This window comes from Momordica charantia (assembly GCF_013281855.1).
Source record: "Momordica charantia cultivar OHB3-1 chromosome 9 unlocalized genomic scaffold, Mcharantia_2.0 BLBB01000009.1, whole genome shotgun sequence".
NCBI lineage: Eukaryota > Viridiplantae > Streptophyta > Magnoliopsida > Cucurbitales > Cucurbitaceae > Momordica > Momordica charantia.
In genome coordinates, this window is record NW_028275167.1 from 29,906,245 (window position 1) to 29,929,656 (window position 23,412).

The 23,412-nt window shown below is 34.8% G+C and overlaps 4 protein-coding genes and 1 non-coding gene across 5 annotated transcripts; 4 read left to right on the forward strand and 1 right to left on the reverse strand.

Annotated features, from left to right (window-relative positions):
- Positions 1 to 5,675: 5,675 nt before the first annotated feature.
- Positions 5,676 to 8,102, forward strand: LOC111019230 (DUF538 family protein (Protein of unknown function, DUF538)). Its single transcript, XM_022295579.2, has 3 exons — positions 5,676 to 6,028; positions 6,707 to 6,761; positions 7,381 to 8,102. Exons 1-3 carry the CDS (start codon positions 5,927 to 5,929, stop codon positions 7,758 to 7,760), a joined length of 537 nt encoding a protein of 178 aa, XP_022151271.1. The 5' UTR covers positions 5,676 to 5,926; the 3' UTR covers positions 7,761 to 8,102.
- Positions 8,103 to 8,390: 288 nt separating this feature from the next.
- LOC111019095 (cell division topological specificity factor homolog, chloroplastic) lies at positions 8,391 to 10,587 on the forward strand. Its single transcript, XM_022295381.2, is given in 3 exon segments — positions 8,391 to 8,638; positions 9,848 to 10,405; positions 10,408 to 10,587. Coding segments are annotated over 3 exon segments (693 nt in total). The 5' UTR covers positions 8,391 to 8,551; the 3' UTR covers positions 10,456 to 10,587.
- Positions 10,588 to 11,040: 453 nt separating this feature from the next.
- On the reverse strand, positions 11,041 to 11,112 carry TRNAW-CCA (transfer RNA tryptophan (anticodon CCA)). The gene has a single exon. It is a non-coding gene; the product is annotated as a tRNA-Trp (tRNA).
- A 162-nt stretch (positions 11,113 to 11,274) lies between these two features.
- LOC111019214 (eukaryotic translation initiation factor 5A-4) lies at positions 11,275 to 13,498 on the forward strand. Its single transcript, XM_088117897.1, has 6 exons — positions 11,275 to 11,297; positions 11,403 to 11,529; positions 12,045 to 12,167; positions 12,266 to 12,322; positions 12,427 to 12,501; positions 13,077 to 13,498. Exons 2-6 carry the CDS (start codon positions 11,407 to 11,409, stop codon positions 13,176 to 13,178), a joined length of 480 nt encoding a protein of 159 aa, XP_087974023.1. The 5' UTR covers positions 11,275 to 11,297; positions 11,403 to 11,406; the 3' UTR covers positions 13,179 to 13,498.
- A 3,888-nt stretch (positions 13,499 to 17,386) lies between these two features.
- On the forward strand, positions 17,387 to 20,925 carry LOC111019219 (putative WRKY transcription factor 3). The gene is made up of 4 exons (XM_022295559.2): positions 17,387 to 17,967; positions 19,109 to 19,830; positions 19,938 to 20,096; positions 20,320 to 20,925. The coding sequence occupies exons 1-4, from the start codon at positions 17,644 to 17,646 to the stop codon at positions 20,600 to 20,602; spliced, it is 1,488 nt and encodes a 495-aa protein (XP_022151251.1). The 5' UTR covers positions 17,387 to 17,643; the 3' UTR covers positions 20,603 to 20,925.
- Positions 20,926 to 23,412: the final 2,487 nt, after the last annotated feature.

Consider the following 23,412-nt stretch of genomic DNA (forward strand, 5'->3'; position numbering starts at 1 on the left):
ACGAATCTAGGCCACGGAAAAACCATTTGCCCCCAAATTTATGATCAAAAATTACGAAACTGCCCCATTCTGACGGAAATACCCCTCTCCCGGTGGTCCCCACCCTCGAATCTTCAAATTAATTTTTGTTATTTTATTAAATTCCATTTTCTTCCCCTTTCTTTCGTTATCATTACCTGTCTGTCTCTTTCCCTTTATCCATCCCTTCCTTTCCCTTTCCCTTTCCCCACAGACAAATTTTAAGCCTTTTTCAAATAACTCTTTTCCACTGCCTCTCCCACCCTCCGATCCTTCGTTTCAATGGCTGGGATCAAATGTTGTCTTTTTTAGTATTGTTATTGTTTCGGTTAATTTACCTATTTCGTCAGTCACTAAGCATGTTCCATTCAGTCTATATTCTTCTTTTTTAAAAAATAATACAACAATTATAAGGCCGTAAATTATTGACTTTTGAGATAGTAACAGAGATCTCTAACTCTTATCATCTGAACTCATTATGCTGGGAAGATTTTATGGTTTTTTTAAACTTTATTAATGGTTTATAAACAATTTTTTAGCCATCTGTCGCCTTTTTTTAATATAGTTAATTAACGTCAATTAAGAAACATCAATTTGCTGTCACGTGAATTAAAGATATGTCATATTTTGAATTCCATAATAATATGAGCGAAGTTTGACCATATCATATGAGTTAAATCGAAATTTTGAAAAACACGTACACCAACTACAATTGAAATTCAAACTCAATCATAAAAGACAAAATTGAAACATTTGAAAATTATTGAGATTAAACTGAAATCGAGTTAGAATTATAGTTACTTAATTGATAATTTAGAAAAAAATCGATAATTTGGCTTGTTGCTTCTTGTGTGTTTCGATTTAAATTTCGAACATGCATCGATAAAATTGTAGATGTAGGGCATATAAGGCAACCACGTGGCAGATTTTGGTCGAGCCAAAATAAATGATTCAACCAAAGTATTTATGGACAGTGTCCAATTATAACGGCATATTGATCAAATCATGTGGTATTTACTGGGGGTGTTCCAAAAACCTTATGACTCGAAAAAATCATCTACCCCAATCCAATCCAATCCATTCGATTTAGGTTGGGTTATAAATTAATTTGGATTGAGATGAGTTCAAATAAATGAAAATTTTATAGATTTAGTTGGTTCAAGGGTCACAAAAAGTATATAATAATAGTTATATTTATTTTAATTTTATTTCATTCAATTAGTTTTTATGGATTATTTATTCTCTAACGACCTTTAAAACTATTTTTTGAAAAAAAATTTGGAGTGTACTTTTCCACCATATAAATAAATATCAATTTAAGGATCTTGATTAAAAAAAATTCAAGGATCTTGACTAAATGTTAGACAATATGAAAATAAATGTGTAAGATAATATAACTTACTTTTTTGTTATACAATATGTATGCTAATGACCCGAATAACTCGAACCAATCCAATCCAAATATTTCATATTTGAGATGAGTTAGATTTTGTTCCACACAAATTTGGTCACTCGATAGATTCTCAATAAACCAAAATGAGAACTGCAAAATGCTGGAAACACTAAATTTTTAGGTAAAATTATTTGGTAAGAAATTTGTAATGAGACTCGTGCATACATGAGGGTAGAGTTTCCTTTAGTATTTACAGGCAAATCACCATTAGAATCATTGCTACATCGCATGTTGTGATTAGTGGAGAGGTTAAGTAGTTATTTTTCGCTTAATCATCCCAACAAAAATAGAGATGTGTTTTATTTCCGAGATTAGGGATGCGGAGTGAAGATCATTACAAACACGATCACCATCGTGGGCCCCATCCACATGTCATTTTGCACCGGGACCCACTTTTTAAGATGGCCCAACCAGCCTTGTCATTTTCACACATTTTTAAAATAATCTACCGTTATTTTAAAAATATATAAATATAATTTCGATAATATTAATAGAGTATATATAGGAATCGTTTTTATTGGGTAATACGATTTTATTCCCATGGTTGCATGGACAGCTCCCGTATAGAGTACACTACAACCAGGATACGTTCTCCATGTGCCTTGCCCTTGCCCTAACAGAAAATTCCTTTTTGAAAATTTCTTTTTTAATTATATTATATATTCTATGTGGGTCCCACCGTTTGGTAAAGTATACAAATCCTAGGGTTGACGGCTAATCATGAAACCGTCCTTTGTTTCTGCGTGACCCCACCAAATTTCTCCCTCCGCAGTTACGGGACGTGTCGAGTCAAAACGCCGCCTGACAGCAAAATCGGGCCTGAATTTCAGGCCCAATTCGAATCATGTTTTTTGGGCTTTATTCCTGGCCCAGATCGAGTGTGTAGTATTTGGGCCTGTGTTGGGGAAAACGAGGAAAAAAGGGTTGGTGGTTGGGATTGTCAGAAAACAGCTGTACAACATCGTACGGTGGTGATTGAGCAGTTACACGTCTTCTCTGATCTCAGCGACCAGATCTAATGTATTGTCGTCTTTGAAGTCCGTTTCATTCATAAACCACAGCCTAAAAAAGTGTGATGTGGTATTTATGAATCAGTGTGTGGGCCCCACCCAATCTCCACTCCGGTCCATCGTTATTTTTATGAGAATTATTAATGTGGTAGAGAAATTTATTACTATAATTATAAATATCTTGGTTTGCAAGTTCGCATTCTACATTTATGTCCATATTTATTGTATATTTATATTTGTTTGACATCGCACATGTCTGAAAGGAATAGGATATTTGCCATTTGAGCGTGACAGAGTGGTTATGCCATTACCACGTGTACCTTCCTTTAATTAAGCTAACAAATAAGAAAAAATGCATAATATACTATGTCGTATGATGTATCAATTAGACGAAATTCAAAAAATGTGTCCATTAATCAAGTTTATCAATGTGTATATCATGTCATCATTTTATTAATAATGCTAACTTCGATAAATATCTACCGACACAATTCAAAATTTAATGATTTGAAATAAATTATTTACCATTTATTTGCTAAAATTAACATAGGCTCAATCGTGCACATAGTTTGTAATTTGACCAACATACTTTGTGCCCATTTGAACATTTGGTGAGTACTAAAATTATTTATTCATATATTAAAATTTTATAAATAAATAAATATTATTTGTTTGGTGGATAACTTTTTTTTTTCAAAAATTAAAGAGGGCGGCTGGACCAACTTTGTACACAAGAAAAAGAAAATTATACTCCACAAGGCAGAAATGATAAAAGGAAAATAAAAGTACACTTTTTCCCCCTCTTTTTATACCGGCGACTCCCTACTTTTATTCCGATTCCCATTATTTCCTTGCTACTTTCACTTTTACCGTAATTTTTGGATTCATTGACAAGATAGAACGGTGGATTCGAATTTACGACCATTTGATCGAGAATAAATACGTTAACAAATTGAATTATGGTTAATTTGGATGGATCCATTTAAATCTAATTATAATTATTTGTATAAGCAATTAGCATAATTTTCATATGTGTAGTTACCCAACAATTATATTGATTTCTATTAATCTCACTTTTTTTTATATTTTTATAAAGCAATGAAAGTGAGAGAGTTACTCGAGTGAGTTATCTGCACTCCATATAAAATTCTAAACTTTTTTTAAGATGGCTTAATTTTAAAAATATAATTTGATTGCGTGTAAATTGGTTTTTTGTTTGATAATTTAAACTCCACATAGACATGAATCAATTAGGTCAATTTTAAACTCAAGCAGCTGCCGTTAAAAAGAAAAGAAAAATAGTGAAATAAAACTTAACATTTAAATCAATTCTTATAGAATAATATCATTAAGCTCCAATAATTTAGTATCAATCAATTAATGGTAAAGAACCCTCTCGAACCTTAAACTCGATCACGTGTAAATTCTATCCAAAGGAACCTGTCATTGGCTTTCTCATTTTGCTAATTTTTGTATTAATGATGTATTATTACACTAAATTATTCATGAAATTAAGTTTTTTTTTGGTTGCATATCTAAAAAATCAAACAAAATATAAAATAGTACGATCTGGCATATAAGATGAAACAATTGTTTCTATTAATACGATATCTTTTGGGTGAAACAAAAAACAAAGACGTGAAGGTTCCCAAAAGCAAACTGTATCATACCGTTGTGGAGATTATTCTTGTTCGAGTGTGGAAAGATTGGTTGACTACTTGATGAGAGGGAAGATTATGTCTAAAACAGACAATATCATATATACTATTTTAATGGTACTTATCCATGATATATAAGATGACAACAATTATTTCGAGAATACTGTCATCCTTAACATTTTTCCTCCCACGTTATTTTCCTGTCTTTATAATTTCCTAGCATTTAGCACCGACCTAGAAAAAAAAAAACTTAGAAAGAGAGACAAGATTTTCTGGCAATTCTAAAAAAAAGGAAGGGTGTTAATTAATTAATTAATTAAGATTAAAGGGGGGAGTGTCTTTATCAACTTTTGAGCTGTAGGCCATGCAGTCGCAGGATTGAGCACTCCAACCCATGTGCCCATTCATCTTCATCATCCAATCATCTAATACAATCGATTCCTGTCTTACCAATCACGGTTCCCTACAAAGTAATGGACATTTCTTTTCTTTTCTTGACTTCTCACCTGGTACCATTAAAAAACAAATAAAATTACAGTACTATTTAATAACGCGTAACTTTAGTCGTTTTTTAGTATGATACGTTAAAAATTAGAGGTATGAGCGTTTGAACTTCCAACTTCGATGAATAAAGTAAGTGTCGATTGTTGCTCGTGTTTGCCAACTATTATCAATCGAATAAACACTACGGATTCAATATTATATGAATTGTACCTTGTTTTCAGGATTAAGTACTATTACATCATTATATATTTAATTTTACTTATTTTTTTTGTTTCCATACCTTCGAAAGGTTCATTTTTATCTGTTTACTCTTAAATAGCGACTATTTTGATATTTTTCATTTTTCATTTTATCATAATTTTAATATGATAGTTCACTCACTAAATTTCTTAAGAAGTAGTCATATATTCGTATTACAAATTATTCGTATATAAAATTTGTAGTACAATTATGTCAATATGCTAGATTGGTTACCTGAACTGAAATTAATTAAAGTCAAGAATTCATAAACTATAAAATAAGATTTAAACATTGAGTTTATAAACTTGAACTGCAATACAAAAAATAAGAAAAAAATCCCAGTCATAATTTTTGAAATTTGGGTCAAGAGTTCACAAGTATTTGTTTTAAAGGATGGAGTACAAATGTGAATAAAGGGTATAAATTTAAAGAATACAAATTAAAAACAAAATGAATCCAAAACGAAAATAACACTTTTTATTGAAATTTCAGCGACATTGTGAATTAAACAACATTAAAAAACATCGATAAAAAATGTACAGACAAAAAAAAAAAATAATAATAAATAAAACCATCATCAAACCAACCCTACACAATAATTTTAATTTTTTCTTTTAAAAGCAAAACCCGACAATTATTTAAATTTATTATATAAAATGATGATTTAATAAAATATTAAATATTTAAATGAAGACGGCTGGAGAGGGAGAGAGAAAATCCCGCTCTTTTTAACCAAACCTAGCGTCGCAAAGGGCAATCGCAGTAAATCCGCGGAAAAGCCAGAAGATTAGCTCCACGCCAATTGGTCCTCCTCCGCCGGCAAAATTACTGAATTACCCTCTCGATTCAATTTAATTCCACACTCACAGTCTCTCGACTGAACGCAGAGCGCCACAATTTTTCATCTGACGGCAGCGTCGTCTCCAAGCAGAGCTTCAGATTTATATGGGTGAGGCTCCCATTCCCCACCATACTCTCGCTTCGCAATTTTCTGATCTCACTGCCGAGTTCTAGAACGAGAGAAGGTCGCTTCGAGCTGCGAAATGGAGAAGGCTCTGACGAAAGTGGGCAGCATTAAGGTCGGGAGCTTGTGGATTTCGAAGAAAGCCAAGGAGGAATTCGCAAACATTACTGACGATATCCATGTGAGTTTCTTGTTCTGTTTCTGCTTTGTATTTCTTAATTTTTCTCCTCCAAGAATCATTGCCTGCTGTTTTTCTTTGATTTGCGGTGTTGGGTTTCTTTCTATTCGTCGCGATTTGAGTAATGTAGCTTAGTTTTAATGCCACTAGCTGCTGGTTTTGTAATGTTTTTCGCTTACTACCAAGACTGGGGCGAGATCCGTTAGGTTCTTCCACTAACGCAGAGGATTGGGCGATAGGGTTACAATGGAAGTGAAAATGAACTGAAGGGGCTTACTGGGGTTTCGTTGATTGTATCAGTTCGATAAAAATGACCTTTGAAGAAAGATTGAGAAAATTCTTATGGAAACCGGTTGACCGACTAAAATCTGTTTGGATCAAACCCCAAGATGAATGCTGGAATGAGAACTTATTTATTAATATTTGCCATCAATCTGTCAAAATCGACGCTCTCTTTAGTTAAAATCGTTATATCTAGGAGATTTTGATTCAGATTGTCAAATGTCAACGAGCTTAATTGAGAACACAGCAAAAACAGAATTTATCCGAATGCACAATATATGTATTTAAAATATCAACTGCCATCGGCTAAACCGCTGAGCACCTTCTATTGACGTATTGGGAACATTAAACTTAGACCTTGGTTGGTTATAATCTTATACATGTTACCTTTTATTGCAGACCTTTTCAAACACCGTTGAAGAAAAGGCTAAGTGGATTTTCAACAAGCTGAAAGGTGAAGTCTTGCATATTCTCTCCTTTTTATATCAGAATGATTGAACATTTATTCCGGATTTGATGGACAATTTTGCTGCAATTTGGAATTGATTGCGCAGCGCAGGACAAATCCCCACCTCAACCTCCAGCTTCTCCAAACGAGAAGTCCCAATGAATTAGCCCTCATTAGACAGTGCCTTGTTTGGTAGACGAGGTTGCATCTAATCTATCTAAGATGGCGAATGGTGACAATTATCACTACACTAATTTCGCCCATTTTACGAATCAAATTACATAGAATTTGAAGATAGAACACTTAGCTCTGACATAATTAGTCGCAGAGTTCATTTTCCCCTTTTGCCTCATCATTTATCATCATAACTGAGCTTTTTTGTGGAAATTCCTCTTTTACTTTTCCTTTTGGTCGAGTTCCTATCTGAATCTGCCAGTACTCAGGCTTTGCCTGCGCTGTGTTTCCAGTCTGCTGCATTTCTGTTTTGTTCATGTTCCAAACAAAATCTGCTCCCTCGTTACTGACTCTCATCTTCTGCACTAAGTTTTAAGAGATTTATGTGAGCATAATACTGAAGAAAACCATAGCCCATATAAGTATTGATATTATCGTTTTCCTCCCACAGGTAAGCCATTAAAGAGCTTGCCAGATTTGCTTCGCGAGTACAACTTACCACCTGGCCTCTTTCCTCAGAACACAATCTGCTATGAATTCGACGAATCCAAATCGAAGCTGATTGTACACTTGCCATCCGCTTGCGAGATAAGCTTCACGGATTCCTCCATAGTCAGATACGCGACCCGGGTGAAAGGAACTCTTCATAGAGGGAAGCTTACAAGCATTGAAGGAATGAAGACGAAGGTCCTAGTGTGGGTGAAAGTGACAAGCGTGGTGGTTGAGGGCTACAAGTCTGATAAGGTCTGGTTCACAGCAGGAGTGAAGAAGTCGAGATCGAAAGATGCGTACGAAAAGCCCCGTGACGCCGTTAGAGTAGAAGAATTCTGATATTCAAAAGTACGACACACATTGTTGGTATCATTAAGGAAGCAGGGATATGAATCCTGTGGTTACATATGCTGCATTTTGCAAATATAGAAGCCTCAATCTTGTCCCTTTTATAGATATTTATTTCACGAGCTTTGTGCTCATATGATTCTCTGTTCTCTCTTTATAGTCAAATGTCAAGTTCTCTCATAAAGGAGTGACAGAACCAGATAAACCATAAACCAACTTGTCTAGGACTGGACCTTTCTGGAAGTGAGAACATGAAAATAGCAGAGTAGATAGACTTTGAAGGGACTTTCTTCCTCTCATTCTTTATGCATTTAGTGACTATTCTTGTGTTCATTGTTCTATTTTTCATTAAATAGAATAAAATGTTTGGTAAAAGTTTGTGACAAGAAACAAAAGTGTCGTATCTTCAATGTTTATAATATATAGTTTTGAGAGCATTTGTAAATGAGAAAAAGGAAATATATTATTACCAAATGTTTGAACTAGTTTTAACTCTTATCCTTAATTGGTCGTATAAAAACTATTCTAGAAAGAGCATAAGAAATGAAATAATGATTTTCTCAAAACATAAAATAGTAATTTAGTATTGCATTTTTTCTTCAAAAAGTGGTAAAGAGTTGCATTATCTTGGTTTTACCCGTCAATAGACGGCGTCGTTTAGATGGACATTGGTACGGATATACAACGTCGTCGTTTCAGGCAAACGTAGGCTGTACCGTTGCCCAGCGCCGGCCGCAAACAGAATGGTCTGAAAATCAGGGAAGAGAAAGGCAAACTGGAAAATGGCGTTTCCGGGAGACCCAAGGGCTTTTGCAACACTCGGCTCTCGTTATCCACGGCATCCTCCGAACTCTCTCCTTCCTCTCAAGGTCTGAAAATCAATTCTCTTACCTCCATTTCTCTACGCTTCCTTATCTTCAATTTCATCTGAGTTTGTTGCCATTCGTCAAATTCATCTCGTTTCTTTGCTTTATTTCCAACAAAGAAATGGAAAGTAGTAAAGGAATCCGGTAAAGTATAATGGCAATTCTAAGGTTTTGTAGTGTAGGGACTATTTCTTGCTACCTGCTTTGCTAACGAATGCTTGGAATGGATTTTCACATTCGGTACTACTTTAGCCCCGTTTGCATTGCTACTGGCCTTTTGAGTGAAGTCGGGCATGCCTATAGTTTACTAGTTCTTGCTTTCTGCTATCTGACTTTGGAATTTTGCCTTTGGCTTTGTCATATTTTCAGACAGTCGTGTTCAAATATCACTAGCTTAGTCGTTTCCCTGGATATTTGTTCACTTCATTAGTCACTTTGGACTTAATTCTTTACTCAATACTTCTTCATGCCGCTTCAACTTGGCTCCGGTTTTCTATAATTGTATCAATCATCATATCCTGTATGTTTAGAATGCTCGCTCTTTGTGGTACAAATCATCAAGAATTGCAGAACTGACTGCGGTTCTATTGAAGAACTACATGAGTGGTAATCATGCATGTCATGATGTTCTTCATCTGAGATCTTCCCGTTCTTAATAGCTGTACTGGTCAAGCCAGTGCACTGAGTTAGGTTTCAATTTCAAATGATGTTCTTCATCTGAGATCTTCCCGTTCTTATTAGCTGTACTGGTCAAGCTGGTGCACTGAGTTAGGTTTCAATTTCAATGATTGACATGGCTTATTTGACCGTCTTTTGATAGTTGCAAGGTCTTCAAAATTTCTGGTCTGGTTTTCCACAAGTTTCATCATGGATGTATCTCTTAAATTTTTTTATGTCAGTCGAGTAGATGGCCCAATGCTTGTTATGCTTACAGATGGTTTTCTTCTGAGCATATTTTTTCTTTTTCCTCTTTAGACCGCCCAAGAAGCATACATGACTGAGATGGCTACCTTTGGGGATTTTTTAAACCTTGAATCTTTTTCTTCTAAATTCTTTTTAGGGCTGGAAAGAATTGACCATATTTTCCCGGATTTTATTGAATGTTTTTTTAGAGATCGATATGGTCTAATTTAGAATGCAGGAAGGGCCCACTGGAAAACTTGCAAATATTATCGGCTTTCATTGATTTGGGGTTCTTGTTTTACACTGCAGGTGGACCTCTCTGGTTTTCTTCACAGGAGATTTGGAAATAAAGGAATCAAGCCAAAATGGCACACCATGGCACATGAAAATGATAGCATACGTAGAATCTCCCTGCGAGATGGTTTTGAGAGCTCTGCAAATTATGAACAATCACCAAAATCCCTAAGTCAAGAAAGCTTTATCCTTAGTTCCATTAACATGAACTTCTTGGAGCGATTGATATTGGCTTGGAGGATAATTTTTCCATCATCAACATCTAAATTGAAATCCAACGCTACGATTGCCAAGCAGCGGTTAAAGATGATTCTCTTGTCTGACCGATGTGCAGTTAATGATGAAGCTAAACAAAAAATTGTGGACAACATCTTGAGTACTCTTTCAGATTTTGTTGAAATAGATTCAGATGATAAAGTGCAATTCAATGTCTCTACTGATTCAGATCTCAGAACTATTTACTCTGTCACGGTGCCTGTGCGGAGGGTGAAGGCCAACTATCAAGGCAGTGAGGAAGTTGGAGCAATAACGAAAACAGACTCCAAAGATGATGGAGAAATATCTGGCTCCGTAACATAGATCTCATGTTTGACTGTTTAATTGCAGAAAGACATTGTTCTTAAGGTCTGCTTCATCTGTATAAATATATGAAAAATTAGTCAAGGTTTTAACTTGTTTGATCTGTAGCTTTGTTTGTATTTTTGGGACCATAGTTATTTGATTTCTACCAGGGTAAGCTGCAAATTAACAAGACAGTGCACTATGGCTTCTCTGTGTCTGCTTGTTGGAGTTGGGTGTTTGATGCACCAAATCATAAAAAACTTGAAGCTTACATTCTTGAGCATAATGGTACAAGGTATGTTGATTTCCAGCCCCTTGGAACATTTATTCATAATGTTTTAGAAGGCGGTGTTGGAATCTTTCAACTAGGATGTAAGTGTTGGATGTCTCTGCTGGACAAAGGGCATAGCCATTGAATTGGAAAAGACGGTTTCTATGTGTCTGTACAAAATTTGAATTTGGAAACCAGAACAAGTGTTCCAAATCAACTAACAGATCCTAGCTCGTGAAAAAAGTTGGATTTCAATTTTGAAAGTGAGCGATTCTAAGTTCCAGGCCGTGCGGCCTGTAATGCAAGCCCAAGCCCAATTAAAAAACGAAGAGGCAAGTTTTGGAAAAGAAACTGGAAAAAATCAAAAACGGAAAATTGAACCCGACGTGAATCGAACACGCAACCTTCTGATCTGGAGTCAGACGCGCTACCATTGCGCCACGGATCCGATGTTATTATGTCGTTTACCTTATTTGTTTAAATATGATAAACTTAAGTTTGTGGTGACCGTTCATCTCTAATCCAACGGTGAGACTATTTACACGAAAGCATTTACTTTCGTTAACTTTCTTGAAACCCTAGGATTCCCTTTCCTTTTTTAGTATCCAAGCTGTTCTTCTTCGTTTTTCTCGTGTATAAATTTGCTTTTTTTTTTTTTTTTTTTTTTTTTTTTTTGTGTCAACCCCCTCCTATTAGTTTTCTGTATCACCTCTCCTTTCTCACTCTTTTCACCTACAGAGCCATGTCCGACGAGGAGCATCACTTCGAGTCGAAGGCCGACGCCGGAGCTTCCAAGACTTATCCTCAGCAGGCCGGGACCATCCGTAAGAATGGTTACATTGTCATCAAGGGCAGGCCTTGCAAGGTCTGTTTCGTTTTCGTTCTGATACCTCAATTGTCTCTCATCCTTTGTCCCATCGATTCGCATAATTTTTGTTTGATATGTAGTATCTATATATATTTAGATGTATCGTCTGCTTCAGTTTCTCCTTCTCTTGTTGCGTTACGTCTATATCATTTTTAAGGGCTTTCTTTTTTCCTGTTCTGTTCTGTGACTTTGGATAATTGTGTTTTATTTACTGATTGTTGATATGGGGTGTGCTTTTACACTGTTTCAGTCTCTTTTTTAATCTCTTGAGATGCTGTCGTCCATCGAATTTAGTTTTCTAGATCAATCGTCCGTTTCTTTTGGGTGAAATTGATTGACCCATCTAGTTAGCTAAAATGAAACTAATGAATTGTATGAAGCTACCGTACTTCAGTCCGTTTTTTTCTAGGTATTAGTTTTCTCCTCCGCCGTTTGAGTAGAACATTTATTATCTTGTAATATGTTATTCTATAACCAAACTTGACCTTAGGCTTATGTATTTTCGTTTATAGGTTGTTGAGGTTTCAACCTCTAAGACTGGAAAGCACGGCCATGCTAAATGTCACTTTGTTGGAATTGACATTTTCACTACTAAAAAGCTGGAAGATATCGTCCCCTCTTCCCACAACTGTGACGTATGAAGATCTTGTTCTACTTTTATACTTTTCTTTGTAGGTTGTAGGTTTGTTTGTGTTAGTTTGTGATTTTTTATTCTTGAACTCTTGAAACACAGGTTCCCCATGTCAGTCGCACTGACTACCAGCTCATTGATATCTCTGAAGACGGATTTGTATGATCAAATTCTCTTTGTTTATTTCTTTGTATCAGTTTCCACTGGTTGGTTGTTCATGTAGAGCACCGTGGCTAACCCTAATTTTAATGAAAACTTACCAGATTAGCCTGCTAACGGACAGTGGTAGCACCAAAGATGACCTGAGGCTTCCAACCGATGAGAGTCTTCTGTCCCAGGTAAGATTTTCTTTTTGGCTGTTAACATTTTCTGTGCTGTTGTGTTTAATTGGCCTTAATGATTGATTGCATCCTGAGATTCCTCTGCTGTTACAGTACCATATTGCTTGTTACAATGAAATTATTTCTTTCTCCACTTCTTAAAGTATATTATCCGGTCCTTGTTATTATGGGACTCCAATTTCCACTCTGGGGTATGGAGTTTTAAGTGTGGATGCCTTTCTGCTTTCTTGTTTTTCCTCCTTTTATTATGCTTATGTTCTTCAGAGATATGGGTTTGAGTTTGTTGCAAAATGTGGATGTGTGTAATGTGTATGGGAAGGTTTGAATAACACTTTTTTAAATTTATAATTGCTAAAATGTTTTTAAAATTCAGAAATGCATTTCGTCCATGATTAACTAACAAGCGAACCATCTTAGTTGAGATTAAAAATTCGAAGTTTGTCCATTCTAATTGTTTTAGTCTGTAATTGTTTTCTTGTGCATAATACTAATCTATAGCACCAAATTATCTAGGTGGTTGAAAAATAATGTTCTATTGATCTATAAGTTTCTACTGGTACTATGTCTTGCAGATCAAGGATGGATTTAATGAGGGGAAGGATCTGATTGTGACTGTCATGTCTTCAATGGGAGAGGAGCAAATTTGCGCTCTCAAGGACATTGGCCCGAAATAGAGTTCCCTTTACAAATGCAGCAAACTCTTCAAAACAAAATCCAGATGTTCTTGTCCACAGTCATTTGACATGTCTGAGAAGCTTGGTTTGCTGCCCCCACCGGAATATTCTCGAGTAGCGGTGTCTTTTACTCTAGATAATATTTATTTTTCTCCTCCTGATTGCTGTTTGACTTTGAAGTTGTTTCTTGGTTAGTCTTCAGTCATTAAAGTATGTAAACTTCATAGTTGCTATGGTTGTTTAGAAGTTATAGGATAGAATCATCGTTTCTGAGGAAGTATTATATTTAGTTACCAATAGTAGTGGTTTCTTTATTGTTATATTGCTTATTATGTTGCAATTTTCTTTGCCGGTGGCTTTGTGAAGCTTGATTTTATGCCTTCTTGGGGCATTCAAATTATATAACCCATGTGTTATTTTTGCTGTTTGATGAAAGAAAATGAAGGGAAGTCAGAGGCCCAGGAAATAAAAGAGGAAATTTTACTATTTAAAAAGACTTTGTTGTAAAACTTGTTTTTGTTTTTCGGACGTTGCTAAAAATTTATGCAACCTGTCCTAACGGCAAAAACCATCCCTAAACTATAATAGATGCAATTGTACTTACAAAATTCTAATCATCAAAATTAAACCCTTCGACTTAAATAATTGTTTGAATTAAACTTTTCTGTTAGTTGGGTTAGAATTGTCGTGAAGTTCTGACATGTGATGTTTGATTGCTGACCCAATTTCATCTTCCTTAAAACGCTTCCATTTTTAACTTTCTCTAGTTATTCACCTACGCAACTTTGGGTTCCTCTTAGTCTCAATTTCGCCCAATTTTTTAAGATAATTTTGCAGAAAATAGAAGTCTGTTGCTGAGTTCATTATCTAAAATGATTTATATTTCAATACCTTCAAAAGCTCAAACTCCGATAGCAATTTTCCTTCCAGGTTATTACCGTCGAGCGCCAGATAACTGAGATGAAACTTCTCGAATTCACCGCCATTGATGGAGGAATTTTCCGATTGATTCAATGCTGGAAAATCCAAATCCTCAGACAGACTCTCGAGCTTTTCCATATCTCTGGAATCTGCCCTTCGAGTAAATTTCCACCCAAATGAACTTCCTTCAACCTCGACATCTGCCCAAATAAATTTGGGTATTTTGAAATTTTCGAATCGACGTCTAGGAACTCCAACTTCTCTAGATTCCAATAATTTTCTTGTATTTTGGTGAGAAATTTGTTACACCTTATCTCCAATTTCACAAACTCGCCAGAACCCAAAGTTTGTCTTCTTCCATGTTCTACTTTGCAAATTTTCAAGATTCTTTTTGTTTGCTCTCTCTCCCCCTCAACGAACTGAACGCTGCTCTTTGAATTTGAGTTGGAGAGTTTTATTTTTGTTTCTTGAAGAAGAATTTTAATGGCAATTTTTACCCAACTAACGTAAAAGTTTTAATACAAACAATTACTTAACTTGGAGGGTTTAATTTTTATGATTAGAAGTTTACGGATGTAATTGCAACAACTATTATAATTTAGGGTGATTTTTATAATTTACTTTTTTTTTTTAGTATTATGTAACCTGTCCTTGTTTTTAGGTAAGAATTTAAATGTCTTTAATGATGGGGAAAATGTACCAAAAAGGTTGTAGAAATATAATTTTAAGAAATAGTTAAGTGATATTTCAAAAGATAAAATATATATATATATATAGTGGAAAGATAAATTCAAATGGAGCTGGACTTATTCGACAGCTGCATTTAATTATATTGTACGAATCTCATTTTAATCTCAAATTCTCAGTTATACTCTTTAAAAAGTTCGGTTTTTTTGGGATGTTTCTAAGAATTTAAATAATATGTATTTATTTTGTTTGATTCAAATTTAAATGTGTTTAAGTATCTAAATTTATTGATATGGAACATATTTTGGATATATACTGTACCTATTTTGTAATGTTAAATAATATTTAACGTTTTGTGGACAACTTACAATGTTATGAAGGAAATAAAGTTACTAGAAGTACTATGTTTTGGATATATGATGTATATACTTTATAATGTTAAATCATACCACATGTATTTTTGATTGGTGCTATGAAATATATTTTTGGTAACCTTGTTTTAATATACTAAGTATTGCATATCACTGGAAAAATGAAAAAAATAAAAAAGAAATAATATTCTTTGTTGTGATATGTCGCATGCCGCTGAAAATAAAATAAAAGTTGTCGAACCCATGTTTAAAAAAGATTAATAAAATGCAAGAAAGCTAGGAATGAAAATGGTAAACAATTGAAAAAAATAGCAAATGATAATAAACGAAAGTTTGTAACTGTTAGAAGTTTGAAAACCCAAAGGATTGAAACAAAAATGATAGGAATTTCATTTTTAATTTTGGAATTCCAAAATATAATTATAATTAAGTTGAAATATTTCTTTATTTGTTCACTCCATTACTAAAATACAATCATTCATTCGTAATCATAAGTCTATACTGTCAACATGATCATAATTCAGCAGTAATTGATATCTACTCCTTATTTTGAGGTCGGATTCGATCTCTCATATCCCCAAATTATATAAGTTTATATTTTAATTGTACTAAAAAATGGCCATTCATTTATCTGCAAATAAATAATTAAAAATTAATAAATATAATTGAGGAAATTATTTAAAAATATTTTAGAAAAAATTCGTACTCATGAAAATTTACAAATGTAAATAATAACATGATAATTTTGGTAAAATATGAATTTTAAAATAGCCCTCTAATAATAATTTATGGAAAAAGGAAAAAAAATCAATTTGAAACCTAAAAAAATAAAAAATTTCACAGAAAAGAAAATTTAGTTGACTAATTTTTTCAATGTCCGTGTCGTGTGGCCCCATGATCACAGCCTCTTCCATGAAAATCAAAGCAACATTAATTAGTCTTCACCACCCCTTCCATTGATTTGGTTCCAGCTGGCCCTACAGGGGCCCACCATGTCCTATATTTTTTTGCTTTCCGTCTTTGTCCCTCTGGACTCACCAAAATTACAAAATCAACCTCCGCCCTACAAACTCCGAATTTAAAAATTACTGTACAGATTTACCCTCCTCATTTAAACCCTCTAAAAATATATACTAACAAGAAGATTACGTATTTCTTTTATTTATAATTTATACATCACTGAATAATCATGTATTATATTTTGAAAAAAATATATTTTGTTTTATTGTATAGGTCGGAAAATTTAAATATTCTTATAGTGGTTAGTTCCTCTATTCAAGCTATCAATTTTTTTCTTATAAATAATTTTTATATTGTTGGATGCTGCATTATTATTGAATAATGTTGACATGATTAATCTCAATACAAAATAGTATTTATACTTTTGTAATACTATAAATTTGATAAAACCAATCATTTCTAAAAATTGATGATACGATGCACAATGACGAATAATGAGAACAGCGAGGGAAGATTTTCATTACCATAGGCGAACCATTTTTCGAATTTCTTCCCATTGTTTGTACCCAGGTGAATAAATCTTCAAAATGTTTTTTTAAGTATATTGTAATCAAACTTTATAAACAAAATATCTATCCTCAAAAGGAGGAGATGATATGAATTGCCTAGTAATTTAAATTATGATACAGTTCAATTTTATTTAAGAGCTTTTTAATGTAATTTTATTACTTTTCAATTTTATGGTATAGTATCTTTTGTCTTTTGCTATGGTTGATGATGTGGCATCTAGGATTGGGTTTTTGGACAAAAAAATTTGTTCTTTGTTTAGAGCTTTGATCTCAAGACAATTGATCATGCCTAACCTTGAAATGACTTAGAAGTTAATTGATCAAGATTCCTAATTCTAATTTACTAGATCTTCGTACCATGAGGATCGTACTAGAGACCTCGAAATACAGCTCTATTTTTTTTTTTCTACTCCCAACTTAATCAATTATTTGATTTAGAAGCATTGGACTTTGGTGCGTGCAGACTTCAGAATTTCTGATTCAAATCCTGCAACAATCCACGACCCAATTAAAAAAAATCCTTAGCTTGATCTTAACGAAGCAGTTGAAATTTGAAGTTTCACCAGGAATTTACCTTGGTTTTCTAACACGACAAACTTCCAAAATAGATGAAAGTTTTTATAAAGTGCACCGATTTTGCCCATGGCCAATTTTTCTCTTTCCGTATGCTACTGGAATTTGGGTTTGTGGGTGTGAATTTAACAAAAAAATATCTTTCAAGTTAATTTTGTCATATTCATGTCTAGTTGATCGGAGCTGAAATCTCAAAAACAAAAAGAGGAGAGGACAAATATTTTTTCTTCGAATTAATTTAATTACACTTTATTTTTCGTGTACTGCGGCGTGGACTTTTTTCAGCTCCATTTCAGATCCCGAGGACAAACCCCAAGAACAGAAAAACCTTTGGTATATTCGAGAAAGAGCTTGATTTTCTGTTGATTTGTTTGAATTTGGATTATGGGTGATGATGAAGAAGAACAGCCACCGAATTCGCCGCCGCCGAAGTCCAAGGCCGTTCTGTCGCGGCCCACTATTAATCTCCCGCCACGGACTTCTATGGAGTCGTTCTTCGGTGGGCCGGGTTTCGGATTCGGGTTTAGCCCAGGCCCCATGACGCTCGTCTCGAGCTTCTTCTCCGATTCCGACGACTGCAAGTCTTTCTCTCAGCTCCTTGCCGGAGCCATGGCCTCGCCGGTGGCAGTTCCTCCCCACGCTCCGACGGCGCTTGAGCTCAAGGGCTCAGCCGGTCTGGATTCTGCGGGACTATTTTCTCCCGGTCAGGTAATAGCTTAAAAATCACTTTGCAAACTGATTATATGATATCTAGGCTGCGTGTTTTTGGTTTCTTTTATCTGAATTGCGTGTTGTAAATACAAAATTTCATTGAATTGAGTATAATCTGTTAATTACCGAGTACTTTGTAGAACAATGATGAGAAAAATTGGGATCATGCTTTATTGTGTGTTTTATATTCCTTTTGGGACAATTGAATCTGCATATCAAGTGTTTGTCAAGTGGTCTCAAAGGATGTACTGCAATAGAGGTTACAAAGCAGAAATCATTTCGTTTCGCTCCAATTTTCTCAAATGGGCGTCGGTTTCTATGGCAGATGTTTTCTCTTTCATGTTTGCTCATAATGGAAGAAGCAAAATAGTCGTATTTACGAAGAGAACTGATTTATTCATTTTGTTGAGCCTTTGTTATGATGTTAATGGCAGTCCATGATAATTTTTATCCCATTTCAGTTGCAGTCTTTTGAACTTTAGCTCTTATTGGAAGCTTCCATCTTTTGAATTGTCTTATAGAAGAAATGAAGCTGAAGATTGATCTTTATGTGAACTAAAATGATAATGCATGCAAAGCTGTCTAAAAATGGATGTTTGTCTTCGTTTCCTAATCAATAATCTCTATTAGGAACCTGTCAATGCCATGTCGTCCTTCCAATTTATTGTTCCTTTTCTAGAGTTATATTCCATAGTCCTTCGTCCTGATACCAAGAAAGAAACAACTTGATTCATTAATCTACATTATTGGCCAAGCTTTTTAGCTAGGATTTGTACCTCACTCGGGCTACTTTGTTGAACTTGTTTGAAGCAGATTTGCCGCTAAGCATGTATCGCCTCTCAGCTCTCCGGGGGATTTGTCTTGCAATTACTTAGTTGTGAGCACCGAAGAGTAGTCAGACATGTCAAAAAATCTGACTATTTTCTTTTTGGGCCAAAAAAGTTTCGCTTCGTGCTTATATAACTGTAGTACTGATTTGACATGGATATGATATCAACGATTTTTGGTACTGAATGACTTTATCATATAAAGCTGCAAGCCTGCATATGACAATGTTGTTCTTTATTAGTGTGTTGCTTTTTTTGTACAAGGTTGTGTATATATTGGCTCTCACTTTTTCACTCATGGCTTGTTATAGGGACCTTTTGGAATGACGCATCAGCAGGCTTTGGCACAGGTTACCATGCAGGCTGCACAAACCTATTCTCATAAGCAAATGGAAGCAGAATCTTTTTCTTCATCGGTAGCACCCGCTGCATCCGCAGAGCTTTCAGCGACATTTCCTGGCGAGAAAACTAAAGATCAGCTGATGCAACCTCCACTACTGAACTCTGCAGTTGCTACCACGGAGTCATTGGATATCTCTCAATCAGATCAGAGATTGCCACCTTCTTCGTGTAATGTCGATAGGCCTGCTAATGACGGCTACAATTGGAGAAAATATGGACAGAAACAAGTGAAGGGCAGTGAATTTCCTCGAAGCTATTATAAGTGCACACATCTGAATTGTCCTGTGAAGAAAAAGGTTGAACGATCTCTGGAAGGCCAGGTTACTGAAATTATCTACAAAGGTGAGCACAACCATGAACGACCTCAACTGAATAAGCGAGCGAAGGATGTCGGTAATTCTAACGGATATTCAAGTTTTCCTGGAAATCCTGAGCTATCTTCTCAACTTCAAAGTGGATATTTGAACAAATCGAATGAGCAGACAGCTGTGTCTTCTATTGCAAAGAAAGATCAGGATTCAAGCCTTGTTACACATGAACAGTTATCTGGTACTAGTGATGGTGAGGGATTGAGTGAGATAGAAACTGGAGTGAATCAAAAAGATGAAGACGAGCCCGATGCCAAGAGACGGTAAGGCATTTTTATGTAATAGAATGTACCTTTTCAACTCATTAGTTTGAAGTATATAGCTGTCTTTTATTGATTGATATGAACAATATCATATTTGCCCTCTGAAGGAATACTGAGGTTAGAGTTTCAGAGCCAGCATCTTCCCATAGGACCCTCACGGAATCCAGAATCATTGTGCAGACCACAAGTGAAGTCGATCTATTGGATGATGGCTACAGGTGGCGGAAGTACGGGCAGAAAATTGTTAAAGGCAATCCTTACCCCAGGTGCTTGTGCTTTTTATCTCATTCAGTTCCAGTAGTTAAAGAGTTGTAGAAATACAAATTACCACTGTATTGACAAACAGAGTGGCCTTAAAAATTCAAAACCTTAAAAACTAAAATCTTCCTTAGGATGTAATTTGGAATATTAAGAAGACTGATTTGGCTTGTGGCTGTTGAGACTGATCCTTTTACTAATTTCATCAAGTGATCTTCATTCACGCTGCAGGAGCTATTATAAATGCACGACTCCGGGATGCAATGTTCGTAAACATGTTGAGAGAGCTTCAACAGACCCAAAAGCTGTAGTAACAACGTACGAGGGTAAACACAATCACGATGTTCCAGCCGGTAGAACCACCAGCCACAGTACATTCAACAGCAACGTTCCTCACCTAAAATCACAAAGTATGGTTACTGAGAAAAGATTTTCAAGTAAGAACACTGATTCCGGGAACTCACGTCAACAGCCTGTTGGACTTCTACGGTTAAAGGAAGAACAAATAACATAGTTTCTCTTTCTTCAACTTATGAGCAAAAGAGGTCAGACCATAACATGAGAGTACAACTTCTCAGGCAGATGCTCTCTACCTGTTTTATATCTTCCCACTTCAAAAGCCTTACTGAAAGCCATACTTTTAAATCAATACCATTTTGTCCTGTTGTTAATATACAGTTAAAGGGAAATGAGAACAGAAGAATTCACATCAAGAGGAACTTAGATTGTAATAGTTATTGTATGTAAGATGTCTGAAAGAAGCATATCGTATCAAATCTACTTTTGCATTCTTTTGTAAATGGGAATACAAGTAAATTATTCTATATTATTTGCTTATGATATTGATCCATCTAAAGTGTGACCGAGCAGTCTCTCCCTTTCTTACTGGAAGCTTGCAAAATTTTCCTTTTTGGGTTAAACTGTTTGGTGGGTCTTGGAAAATTTTTGCTTCAAAGACAGACCTGGTTCCACATCAAGCAAGGGAATCCTCTTTCCTCTACTGTCTGCTTTATGTCTGTACTCAAACAGGGTTAGAGGTTCATCTTCGTCAAATGCTTTGACTATAAAAAAAAGTATCTTATTTGTTTATTTAGTGAAAGGTAACATTAAAATATCCACATCTGCTGGGAAAGGAACTTGGCTTTTCTTTTCGGATGAACTGGTTCGTGTGACTTGAATGAGCCATCCCAAAGTTGTTCAATAGTCTATGGAAGATCGAGTTGATAATGAGATTGTCGAGATGTGCACATTGGTTATGAAAATCGTCGAGTACCTGCATATCGGTAATGAGAGTTGTCAAATGTTGGTTTTTAAGTATGAGGAGAAGCTATATTTGATTTGTTGGGCTAGCTTTTGTGATTAGAATTTTAAAAGGGTCTAAATGGAACTGACAGGTAACATTTTGATTTGTATGACAGGAAGCTGCCTCAAGTTTGAAAATTCAACACAATTCACCAGAGAAGACAGTTCTCTCCAGCAATTCCTCAGCTGTGGCTGCCAACAGAGGTAAAAACAAATCTCATCTCCCCTAAACGACTACGTTTCACATCATAGTTCAGTTTCTTTTCATACTCATGAGCTACTCAATGACATATTGGAGCTGAATCTCTGATGATAACAGATTCATAATTGGATGCTTTTGTTTGGGATTTAGTGAAAGGGAAAAAATTACAGGGAGGGGGAGAAATGGAAAGGGATGTTAAAAGAGGGGAGAGAGAGAGAGATGAGAGGTGAGAGAAGTGGAAATTAGTGGGCCTTATTGGGGGCCCATGAATGTAATAAAAGCATCACATGCTTGTCCACAAGTTACATAATGAAAGACACCCACCCATTTCTCTTTTTAGTTTCCATCATTTATAAGGGTGAAAATGTGTCCCTCATCCTTTAATTTGCTTTGTCCCCACTATCACCTTACTAGGGAGAGAGAGAGATTGAAAAGCTGTGGCATTCCTTTGTTAAATAAAGAAAGATATCAAGCTTTCAAATTCCCTTTTGGGTCAATGGGAAGAAAATTACAGAAAACAACGATGTCAAGTGTCTAATACCTCTGTCTTTAGAGTGTAGAATTTGTTTGTTTCCTTTTATTGTAATTCTTTTAGTATTTAAGTATATTCTGAATTGCTTATACGTGGTTGAATCTTATTTTGGTTGATGACTGTTAAGTTTATTTCATTTTCGTTCTTGAATTTTTAAAATTTTCATTTTAATTTATGAACTTTTTTGTGGTATAACAAATGTAGGTGGAGAGTTTCCGCTGTCAAAAGAAATGAATAAATATCTTAACTACTGTGCTTCTGTCGACAATATATGAACTTTTAAGAAACAACTATTTTAGTCCCAGAATTTTGGAAATATCTACTTTGGTTACTATTTTTTGTTATGTTCTCACCCAATATTTTACCTCATCCATCAATTTATGGGGCTATCTTTCTTATAGATACATTAAAAGTTAGGAACTGGAATAAAATAATTCAAGACCAATGGAAAAACAAAGTTTAATTTTAGTAAATCAGGATGCTTTTTGACTGATTGAGCAATATCCACCAGATAAATCATTGAGGTAACATTTGCAGGAACTGAACTGGGTGTGGAAAGTCGAAATATTTCTGCAAAAAATGGATGGAAATCAGAATCACAGGAAAAGGTGTTGATATTTTGAGAGGTTCACAAATTTGGCACTAAAGTTTTGGAGTTATTAGGAGGAATTGCAAAAGAGCAGAGGAAACAGGTGATGCAAATAAATAAATAAATTATTGGTATTCGTTTTGCTCCCCGTTGAAGCAAGCAACTCTCTTTTTCATTATTCAATTCAATTCTCTTCCTTCTGTTCTGATCCCCTTTTGACTTTTTCTTCAATGATTCTTTCAATTTTCTCTATTAATTTTGTTTTCGAATCTCTTCCAAACATATAACGCCACACATAACATAAACTTCACCTCCTAACTGCACACATTTTCAGATGCTGCCCCATTAATTCGATTTAATTATTCTAATTACATTTTTTATTGGTTAAATTGTATTTAGGTTAGAGAAAATTTACCAGAGTGAGAAAAAATAAACTAACTTTTTTTAGTATAACATGCTCTGGTTCTGTATTCAAATTAACAAAGAAATCGAAGTAATCCCTTAATATTATGAACTATATACTATTAGTCTATTTTGTACACCTTTGATACCATGAAAAAAAAACTTAAGTGGATAGGTTAGAATAAATTTAGCCATATATTAATATTTTAACCTAAATAACCTATTACGATTTAGAAAATGATCTCTGAACTCAAAATTTAAATTTAAAATGTAGGACAATTGAAAGTTTTCAATAAA

Excerpts from the sequence above, each read along its gene's own strand:
- LOC111019214 (XM_088117897.1), top strand. The coding sequence starts at position 11,407 with ATGTCCGACGAGGAGCATCACTTCGAGTCGAAGGCCGACGCCGGAGCT. Across the intron at positions 12,323-12,426 it reads ATATCTCTGAAGACGGATTT|ATTAGCCTGCTAACGGACAG; the intron begins GTATGATCAAAT and ends AAAACTTACCAG. Across the intron at positions 12,502-13,076 it reads ATGAGAGTCTTCTGTCCCAG|ATCAAGGATGGATTTAATGA; the intron begins GTAAGATTTTCT and ends TATGTCTTGCAG.
- LOC111019219 (XM_022295559.2), top strand. The coding sequence starts at position 17,644 with ATGGGTGATGATGAAGAAGAACAGCCACCGAATTCGCCGCCGCCGAAG. Across the intron at positions 17,968-19,108 it reads GACTATTTTCTCCCGGTCAG|GGACCTTTTGGAATGACGCA; the intron begins GTAATAGCTTAA and ends GGCTTGTTATAG. Across the intron at positions 20,097-20,319 it reads AAAGGCAATCCTTACCCCAG|GAGCTATTATAAATGCACGA; the intron begins GTGCTTGTGCTT and ends TTCACGCTGCAG.
- LOC111019230 (XM_022295579.2), top strand. The coding sequence starts at position 5,927 with ATGGAGAAGGCTCTGACGAAAGTGGGCAGCATTAAGGTCGGGAGCTTG. Across the intron at positions 6,029-6,706 it reads ACATTACTGACGATATCCAT|ACCTTTTCAAACACCGTTGA; the intron begins GTGAGTTTCTTG and ends CTTTTATTGCAG. Across the intron at positions 6,762-7,380 it reads GATTTTCAACAAGCTGAAAG|GTAAGCCATTAAAGAGCTTG; the intron begins GTGAAGTCTTGC and ends TTCCTCCCACAG.